This window comes from Pyrus communis, chromosome 6, assembly GCF_963583255.1.
Source record: "Pyrus communis chromosome 6, drPyrComm1.1, whole genome shotgun sequence".
Lineage (NCBI taxonomy): Eukaryota > Viridiplantae > Streptophyta > Magnoliopsida > Rosales > Rosaceae > Pyrus > Pyrus communis.
The window spans coordinates 4580856-4591555 of NC_084808.1; the positions used below are offsets into that span (position 1 = coordinate 4580856).

Consider the following 10700-nt stretch of genomic DNA (forward strand, 5'->3'; position numbering starts at 1 on the left):
GCAAGGAATTTACTTAACGCGATCGTGACCAGCAACCTCCAGTACTTATGAATATAAGTTCATAACGATTATGTGAAACTCCCTTATATTTTAGCATCAAATTCATGCATGCAAACTAAGCAGGCCCTCTTAATCAACACATAATAATAAGTTATCAATCAAGCAGTTAAGCAAATTGTATTCACGATTTATGAAATCACAACTGGAGGTAATCAATTCATATTGCAAATATAATCATAGTTTCAAAGTCTCCTCTAGCTAAAACAAGTTTAGCTTCTCATGTTCACAAAACAAAGATAATTAAACTTTAACATTGAAACAAAAGATTGAATACACCTAGAAACGCTCCAACAATCTAAGCTTGAATGGTAAGCACGTCGCAGGGTCCTCCTTCTTCTTCTTTGCTATGGCATAAGGTGTGGGTGAAGGTTTGAGTGATGAATTGTATGAAAGAATGGCTGAAAGTATGAATTGGTGAGTGAATGGGTGCAGCAAGGCTATTTATTTATATGGGAAGGAAGGGCATGGCTGGGAATTAATTTAGGAAAGGTTTAAGACTCCAAATCCTCCAAGAAAAGGGTAACAAATCAGAATCCCAAGAGGAAAAAGGTAACAAGGTGCGGCAAGGGAATTGGGAAAGGTAGAAGGCCTTGCACGGCAAGGAAAGGGAAGGAAAATGATAGGTGGTGTGGCATCCCTCTTTGACTGGGATTAGGGCTTCTAGAACTTATATTTAAGTGTCCTAAATTAATTAGGAACCCCCCTTAACAGCTGGAAATTAAGTAGAAAAATATTAGGATTTGACTAAGTCAAAATAAGGTAGTTTGACTCATGTTTCCTTCTTTGTAGTTGATTCCTTTTCTTCCAAGTCTTGAATTAATTTTCTTCCATCTCTTTAGCACATTCCTAGCCTCTCTTGAACTTCAATTTCGTCTATCCACCTTGCTCCATGCATGTGCTATCCATTCCATGCCCAAAACTACTCCAAAATGCTCCAAATTGCACTTTCTTGCTACTTTAGCCCTTTGGACCTACAAACACACGAAAATACCTTAAAATACTAAAATAACTAGGAACTAATAACATAAATGCAAGAAAATAAGCTAACTAAGTCGCATAAAAATGCTCCTATCAAAAGCATATAAATAAATTAGAAGCAATTTAGGATTTTTCAAACACTAAAGATGTCGAAAAAGAAAAAAAAAACAAATATGGGATTATGAGGCACGGTAGCCACACAGTTATGGCACGATTGCCGAACCACCGCGCTGGCTTATAATCTAGTCGCGTGGAGAAAATCATGGAATGGTGTAGTTTTGACACCTTGGACCATACGGCAGCAGCCCTTTGGGCTTTGCTGCTCATGCACAGAGGCGCAGGCCTTCGCCCTGGCAGGCTTATACAGGCCTAAAGTCCCCCAGCCTAAATCGAGAAGCCTATAGCCTTCTTGGACCTGTCCACGTGATCATGGCCCATCTCTAGCAGCTTTTGCTGCTGGGCTTCCCTTGACCTATGACAGGCCTGCCCACAGCAGCCCATTGCTTACTGGGCTTCGCCCTAGCCTTTGGCCCACTCGCCTGCAGCTTTCATTGCTAGGCTTGACTTGCCCCGACTTAAAAACCCAAAACCCAGCTTCGACTGGGCTTCCTCGCACCAACCCGCAAGCCAACCTTGGGCTGGGCTTGACCCGTGGCCTAAAACTAGCAGCTTTTGCTGCTGGGCTCGCCCAGACCACTATGCCTGAGGCCTGCAGCCCTCCCCGAGGCCCAATACAGTGGAAATTGTAGGGCCTATTCCTGCATTATTTTTTGACCCAATGCCAATTTTTGGCATCCAAGCGTTATATATCATGCCCAAATAATTTTTTTATGTACTTTGGTTTACGCTAAGTAATTCTAATTTAATTATCACTTGGTTTATCACCAAGTGAAACTAATATAATCCGTTTGTTAATATTTTGCTTCCACAATCGACCCCGTTTGGTCCCGATCTATTAAATTAATTAAAAGTGACTTGCAGTCCATTAATCTGATAATTAATCCAAAACGATTGACTTGAAGATTATTTTTTGACATTAACAATTCAATAATTTATTTTTATACTTTGAACTGTTGACATCCTTTTGTAGTCCCGAAGCTCTCACACTTGAGTTCCCAAAGCAACTCAAATCCACTACACTTAAATCAGCATATTGCATTTTGTGTTCTTGTAGGAACCTCTTCTTTATGAACTAATCGTTGATAAAACTAAATTGAACCTGTAGTTTCGTATTTAGTGCCTTTGAAACCTGAAGTTTTCATTCAAAACTTACCACATGAAACCTATAGCTTTCATGCTTAAATTAAAAAAATACATGTCTATAGAACTCGAATGTTCTACGATGTATGTCAATGGATTACCATATGACTAACCACGTTTTGTTGTACCCTCCATTTTAGGGACATGTCAAACTTGAACAAGCCTGATTTCATTGCTCTAGAAGTATCTGGAAGAAACTACTTGAAGTGGGTTCAAGATGTGAAGCTCTATCTTACTGCAAAGGGTATTAGAGCCATCATCGAGGCACCTACCGACGACAAACCCGTTAATGAAGCTCAGACAGCTACTGCAATGATCTTCATTCGAAGACACATCCATGATGCTTTACAGACCGAGTACCTTGCTGAGAAAGACCCACGCACCCTCTGGCTTGCTCTGATCGACCGTCTCGATCACCAGAAATACATTTACCTGCTTGAAGCTAGACACGACGGGAAATCATCTGGGCTTGGGCCTTGTGGCCACCCTAGCCCAGATGGCCCAACAACTAATAAATCAATAATCCTGTCCTTACCCACCATATGCAAACGTACACCCGCCAACAGCCAATCCGAACCCGCATCCTATATAACCATGCTTTATAATCCACACTTTACCAAAACCCTAACCCTTCCGCACCTATTTCACTTCGGAGCTGCGTTAGGGCTGCACAGAGAGAGAACAATGGTGTCTGGCTCAGGTATCTGCGCAAAGCGCGTGGTGGTGGACGCCCGCCACCACATGCTCGGCCGCCTGTCTTCGATCCTGGCCAAGGAGCTGCTCAATGGGCAGAAGGTCGTGGTTGTTCGCGCGGAGGAGATCTGTATCTCCGGTGGGCTGGTGAGGCAGAAGATGAAGTACATGAGGTTCTTGCGTAAGCGCATGAACACTAAGCCATCTCATGGTCCCATCCACTTCCGCGCCCCGGCTAAGATCCTCTGGCGCACCATCCGTGGGTACGTCGTCATTTTTCTGTTAGTCTTTACCGATTTATTGATTTATGCATGCTTTGTTGAGCTTGAGCTGCTGGGTTTTTATTGTTTGTTTGATTAGGTTACATTGTCTATGTAAATCAATGGAATGGATCAAAAACCCATTTGGGGATTTTTGTTAGTTTTTATTGTTGGGTTTATGGTTGATGATGAAATTGATTGTTTTAATTCAGTAGGAGCTGTAAATTTTTGTGTTTTGAACACTTGTTAGTTTTTGTTTATCAAAAATGAAAGAGCACTTTAGTTAATCACTTTTTTTGCAAAAAACACTTCAATTTAGCGATGAAACATAACTTTTCTCCATTGACAACTATAAAGAGAACCTCATTTCTTACATGTATTGGAATATCTGTTTTTTTGGCTAATTTTGATTCTCTAGGTGAATATTTTTTGTTAGATTTAGGTAGTTTTTGGTGCTGGCTACAGTACTTGCATATATGTAATGGAATATCCATCTCGGTCGTCAGAAGATGATTGTATCAAAAACATAATATTCTTAAATACATACATATACATACATACATACATATACATACATACATACATACATATACATACATATATATATATATATATATATATATATATATATTGTAGCCAGTCGCCTGGATTTTTTGTTGGAATAAAAATAAGTTATTGCTTTCTGCTTTATTCTACTGCTTGAGAGTTTTTTTTTTTTTTTTTGGGTGTACGTATGTTAAGTAACTTTGTTATTGCTTTTTTCTGCAGGATGATTCCCCATAAGACTAAGCGTGGTGCTGCTGCACTTGCTCGTCTGAAGGCATATGAGGGTATTCCACCTCCATATGACAAGACTAAGAGGATGGTCATTCCTGATGCACTCAAGTAAGCTTTTTGACACTATTTTTCATTTGCCAAATGCCTGTCTTGTTATACAGGTTGTTCTGTTTTTCATGAAGTGAATGTTTATTGTTTTGTTTTTTTGAAATCGGCAGGGTCTTGAGGCTGCAAGCAGGACACAAGTACTGTTTGTTGGGCAAGCTTTCTTCAGAGGTTGGATGGAACCACTATGAGACCATCAAGGTGAGAATCCCCTGCTTTCCTTGTTTGTTTTTACGGATTGTTTTGTGTCCTTGTGCTGATAATAGTTTGGGTAAAGTATCTAGTTTTCTCTTTTAGTTCAAAGTAGTATGGTCATTATTTCCCATTGAGTCAGACTGCATCTTAATTGAGTTTGCATATGGAGTTGTTTCCGTGGCTTATGTTTGTTCTTCCTCTTAAATGCACAATGTTGTTAGCGCTTCTGTTTTCTTGCTTTGGAAAATGATTGCTATATGTTTCATGCTGCATGTCTAAATGGTGGAGTCGACTAACATTATTGTATTATTACTGACAAAAGTCATTTGTTCTGTATTATTGTATTATTAATAATAAACGGCACTCCTTTTGTTTTCTGTCTTTATTAATCATCTATATTGGTCTTTACATACTATTATGATTGGGTGAGGGATTTCTAAGTCTCAATTTAGCCCTTGTTGACTATTACAAAGGCATATGAAGGGAATTTGCAAATCATGACTTCGTATACGTCATTTACAAATCCCTTATACATACCACCGTTGTAACGATGTAGTGCAGTTCTAAATTCATTCTATCAACTTTTTGTTCTCCATTCTTTACTAACTTGGTCTCAATCCCTTGGACCCAATCATAAGTTCTAGTTATATAGTTGATTATAGTGGTTCATATTTTCAATCGGTTACTATCCCTCTTCTTTGATGCCTATGTGCACCAGCACTTGTACTGAAAATTTGGTTTCACACTTTATGTTAGAGCTAGAGTCTTTATTGTGTGTATGGTCTAGTGGATTATCTAAATTAGGTCTAGTACTTTCTGTGTTTGTATCATCCATCATCAAGAGCATAAATTCAACACGTCCACATGTTTTTTTTTTTTTTTTTTTTGTTTTTTTTTTGGATCTTTGGTAAAACGCTCTTGTTAGGCAAAGGGCCATGCATTTATTTTTCTTGCTTGAGCCTACAAATGTCAAACTAATGAATTTGTATGTTTGCAGGAGCTTGAGAACAAGAGAAAGGAGAGGGCCCAGGTTGCATATGAGAGGAAGAAACAGTTGAACAAACTGAGGGTGAAAGCAGAGAAGTCTGCTGAGGAGAAACTAGGGCCTCAGCTCGAGATCATTGCCCCCATTAAATATTGATGAGTAGACGTTTGTGTGTTCAGTAAGATGGTAATCTTGTTGACGATTGAGTTCAGAGATTGTTTTTGTTCATGTTATGATACTTCATTGTTTGTTTTAAAGGCCAATTATTTGCGTAGTAGTTGTTTCTCATAGATTTCACTTTTATGCGATTTGGTATTTTATGAAATGGCTGAAATCACTTTTATGAAATCAGTTTTACAAGAACACAATTGGTTGACACAAATACCCCTATCAACATTTCCGTGTTAACATCTAATTCAGTAATCGACTTCTTTAAACCATTCAGTAATCAACTTCTTAGTGCAAGGTAGCTCGGGAAATTTCACGTCAAATGTGGACAAGGTTCAGAGAATTGTTAGTTTACCCTCATTTGGGAAGGTTATTTATTCATTTTTTCGATTTGACGTTTCGTTGACCTTTCGTTTGTGTTGTCCAAATGTCCGAACAATAACTTTATGCGAGTGTCGAAGTTTGCTAACTCAAATTATCGTGCAACACTGTAGAATGTAACGAAGAACAAAAAGATTGCTAGCATTCCACCAACAACAATAATAATTCTTTAAGTATAATCCCTATAACAAATGTGGTAATTTTTAGCTCATAAGGTGAAAGAAGCTAAGAATTGTGGAATTATTCAAGTCACTGAGGCTGAAAACAACAAATGCAAGAAAGGTGAGCAATGACATTATGAGCTCTAGCATTCCACTGTATTGTTTGTTACAGCATCAAATCTGACTTCAAAGCCTACCCTGTAGAACTCTGATCAAACGGGTCCGCGAGCCATACTACTCAGATGTCCAGAAATCACTTCAAACAACGAAACCCGACTCCAAACATTCAGGACCAGATACTTTCTTGAAAACAAAGTGGCTGCCAAAACTATCCATCTATTCGGTATTATGTGTTGGAACACTAAGATAAAATTTCATATTCTTCAAGTCATCCAAGAATGGATTGTGTCGATGCAAATTTCCGCCGTCTTCAGTCTTGACGAAAATGCACTTGCAAAACAATTAACATCTTTGATCAAAGACCTAAGCCTCATGCCCCCACGATGCCTAAGTCAGTTTCTCTAAGAGAGTAAAGTGTTTAGGGCTTTATTAGGGTAGCAAAAGCTTTTGAAATTTGGTAGAATATGGGGTATTTATACGGGATAGGGCCGGCCATAGTGTTAGGGTTTTACCCTACATGTGGCGGCATCCTATTGGCCAAGATTTATGGAGAAATATTCTCAAGATATTAAATAGGAAATAATATCTTGAGATAATGAAGTAATTATCCCTTGATTTAAATTGGGATTACTTACTTGATTGGAGTCAATCTTCAATTGGGAATGTATTAAAGATAGGATTTGGGTAATTAATCATTATGTTTAATGCTTTGACTTTTCCTTGCCAAGGGCAGGTGAGTTGTGGGCAGTCGTATTCAGCTTTTGGGACCTTTAAGGGTGTGAGCTGCTCGTGGATGCATTTGAGAAGCCTACCCATTTATTGAGGGCAATCTTGTCTTTCTTGGGAAAAAGTCCACGTGTCGCCTCTAGAATTTTTGGGATTATTTTAGGCTCCACAAATGCCCCCACACTTGTTGGGCTACTCGTAGTAAAAGGGCAGTAGGTGTAGAAATCCCAAGCTGCTTGGGTTTGTAAAGTTGTTTCCCAATTTGAACTTTATCTCCTTTCTTGATTTGGAGATAGACTTCTTCTAGGAAAAGGAAACCAATTGCCCCTAATACCCTATTTAATTTTCCCTTAAGTAGGGGATTAAATAAATTTGGAGAGCAATCATCATTCCAACAAGGAAGAGAAGCCAAAGGAAAATTTTCTTCCCCTCCCCTAGCTTTCGTTTTCTCTTGCCCTTACAAAGAGTCGCCTCTCGTTGTTGTTCTTCTTCTCCGTGCTGCACCAAATTGGCTCGGCGGGGACCGAGGGTGTGGGTGACACATGGCAAGGGAGCCACGGGACTGCTGTGCATAGTGGGTAGCATGGTGGTGCGGCGCGGGAATCGGTAGTTGTGGGCTAGGTGGTCATCTCGGCTCAGGTCAAGGTGGATAGGCATTGGGGTGCGGAGAGGCTGGCTTAGGCTGACATTCGGGGCTGCTAGGCATGGGCCTATGCAGGCGTGAGGCGAGAGAGTGGGAGAGACCGGCATGGGCTGGTGGCTTGTGCTGGAAGGCCTAGGCCTGCTTTGGAGTGTTGGGCGTATGAAGGAAGAAGGATGAAGGCATGGGCCTCCTCTTGCGTTGGGCTCAGTGGCGCGGGCAGCGTATATAAGAGAGAGAGTGAGGGCTGGGCCTTTTTATGGCCTGGTCGTGTGGATGAGCTGGGCTGTGGGGCCTGGCGTTGGGGCGCTGGGCTCTGCGGTCCTTTTTTTTGTTTTGTTTTGAGCTGCCTTCTAAATATTTTCCTTCGTACTTTTTGCAGGAACTTTGAGATGTCTTCCTCCGATTGCAAAAGTGATGAATATCCTCCACCTTTGTAATGTCAAGGTGGTTCTTCTGACAAGGTGGGCTATTTCAAGGGTGCGCATGTTAAGATCAATTTCGATGAGCTGTTTCGGGATTTTATTGAGGCATACAAGCATGCAATTTTGTCAGGGGTTTGCGTTAAGTGGGTGAAGAATGATAGCAGCCATGAACCGTGTGGCGAGGGTGCCACTGCCAGGAACAGGTCTATCAAATTCCATCCGTATTACTTTGTGTTGGGATTTACTTTTCCCATGCCACGTCTTTTCTAGAAGGTGATCTGCTCTATGAAATGTGCGCCTGCTTAGTGCTCCTCGAATGCCATTCGGGCGGTGGTGGGGTTCTTCAACTTGAGAAGGTTCTTTGATCTTGGTTAGACCATAAATGAATTTTGGTACTTCTTTGAAATCGGCCACAAGGAAGGCGTGGGGCAGCTGAGATCTCGCCATAGGCTGCTTAATGCTCCATGCAGAGGTGATCATGGGTGGGCAAGGGACACCTTGGAGGTAAATGGAGATTGGGAGTTTGACTCCTCTCTTGAGTTGCGCGTTTTGACTGTCTTTATTAGTGGTAAGTGAATTGCTTCATTCTTGGCCTACTTGAATTTTTGTTAAGTTGCTCCATGACTTCAATTTACTGATCGTCTTTCTTACTTTGTGTAGATTCAGAATTTGGCTCAACTCCAAGAACTTCGGCGGATATGAAGAAAGTGCACATCGTCCTGGGCATTCCTGCTGAGTACCGTGAGTGGCGTTAGCTACTCAGCCTTCTTCGTCGGGAGAAAGGTGGGCTGCCTCCGAAGGAAAAGATAAAGCGAATAATGGATGAGGCACTTGCTCGTTCGATCGCTGTTGTAGAGCCTGCTGCCAACGAGGGAGGAAAGAAGAGATCTTCCTCACTTACTTGTGAGCCTTCAATCGAGAAAAAGCCAAAGACTTCTTCTGGTGCTCTCGAGGGCTCGTCTACTGCTAAGAAGCTTGTCATCGATCTGACTTCTCCGAAGGGGACAAAAAAGTCTGTTGAGCTTGAGCCTGTGAAACCTACTGCTCCGAAGGTGGCCACGTCCATTGCTGAGAGGATTGCCCTAGCGGAAAGGTTCGATAGTGTTCCCGGTGTCCAGGTTTGTGTCGAAGCCCCCGTTGGGAGCTAAGTCTGGTTTGGCTTCTGAGGGGCTCACCGTTATGAAGAGTGGTAAGGTGGATTTTGTTGTTAAATTGGCTCTTGGAACTGTTCCTCCTTCTGTTGCGACTGGTTCTTCTGCTGAGAAAGGGAAATCTGCTCGCACAGGCAGTTGTGAGAAATCCACTGATTCTAAGGTTGGAGAGTTTCCTGAGGTTTATGCGTTGCTGAAGGCTGACCTGCTTAAGGACGTTAATGCATGTGTTAAGTTCGTTGATAGTGTCGTCATCTATTCAGACTCTTTTGTGAAGCATCTTACCTACTCAAGGAGGTCCTCCTTGATTACTACAATGCATAAGACTTTAATCCTGGCAGCTAAGTCAATGCGGTTGATCAAGATGCTGTCAAATGTGCTAAAGAGGCTAAAGTGGCGTTAATGGCTCAACTTCTCTTGGCTACTGAAAAGATCGAGAAGCTCGAATATGAACTCGCCATTTTGAAGGGGTTTGATGTCTCTGCCCCCACTTCTATGCAGATGGAGACCGCTCATCAGGAGGTCACCCACTTGAAGGCTAAGCTTAGTGTGACTTAGGCGATGATGAAAGCTACAGAGAAGGAAGTCAGTCGTGTTTCACCGATGGTCAAGGACCTTAAGCGTGTCAATTCGGAACTACGAACTACTTGCTTTGCCAAGGACGATGAGCTTGTCTTCATGCATGTTGAAGTGTCTCGTCTCAAAGATGTTGCCAGTAAGCCTGAGTCCAAGGAAGTGGATTTGCAAGGTGCACTGTCTGCTAGCGAGAACCTAAAAAAGGAATTGGATAAGCTGCAGGTGGCTCACACTGGGCTTGTTGAGGAGAATGTGTAGCTGAAGAATGAGAAAGCCAATCACGAAATGGCACCTGCTTCTTGTCAAGTCAATTTTTACAAGTTTGGCTATGTAGACCATCTTTAGGGCAGGCCATCGAATTATGAGTTTTCCGAGAAGGACTTCGAGACTTTCTCTATTTATCCAGCTGATCTGCTTGATTTCTCATTTGAGTTTGCCTTTGGTGGAGCAGCTGAGGGTTATGTAGTCTAGGCAGGGGCGGCTGAGGATGAGTTGATGGAAGCTTTGGCTGCTAAGAGTAAGGCGGCTGCTCAAGGTGTGGCAGATGAGGGACCTGCTGCTGATGAGTAGTCTTTTTGCTTAGACTTAGGAATTTTCTTATCCTTTTTGTTCTGCTTTATTCGAACTTTGTTGGCCTTTGAGCCGGCTTATCAATTTGCTAGAAATTTACTAAACAGGTTTCCTTGCTTTGCTTCAATCCTTTTATTTTGCCATGTCTTTTGTGGAACTTTACCGTAGGATGGGCAACTGGGTGAGTTTGCTTCAACAAAGCAGTCGATCTTTGGGAGCCTTGCCTACTTAAGGTGACTTGCAAAACATTGATGTATGACCGGCAATTGTGTTGCCTACTTCGATGGAGCAGTCGATCCCACGTCGTCACTTTAGGCTTTAGTCTTGGCTTTGGGGCTTCTAGACCTTTACTTGCAAGAGGAAAAAAGGTGCGACACTTCTAACTTATAGAGCCGGCGACAAAACTCGTTTCCCCTTGTAGGCGAGTCCGCGTAGCTATCATAGTCGTGAATCTCGGCTTTAGTGGCTT

At 41.8% G+C, this 10700-nt stretch overlaps 1 protein-coding gene across 1 annotated transcript; it reads left to right on the top strand.

Moving 5' to 3' along the window:
• Nucleotides 1-2928: 2928 nt before the first annotated feature.
• Nucleotides 2929-5587, top strand: LOC137738038 (large ribosomal subunit protein uL13w-like). The gene is made up of 4 exons (XM_068477642.1): nucleotides 2929-3254; nucleotides 4020-4136; nucleotides 4247-4334; nucleotides 5326-5587. Exons 1-4 carry the CDS (start codon nucleotides 2983-2985, stop codon nucleotides 5467-5469), a joined length of 621 nt encoding a protein of 206 aa, XP_068333743.1. The 5' UTR covers nucleotides 2929-2982; the 3' UTR covers nucleotides 5470-5587.
• The last annotated feature ends 5113 nt before the right edge of the window (nucleotides 5588-10700 follow it).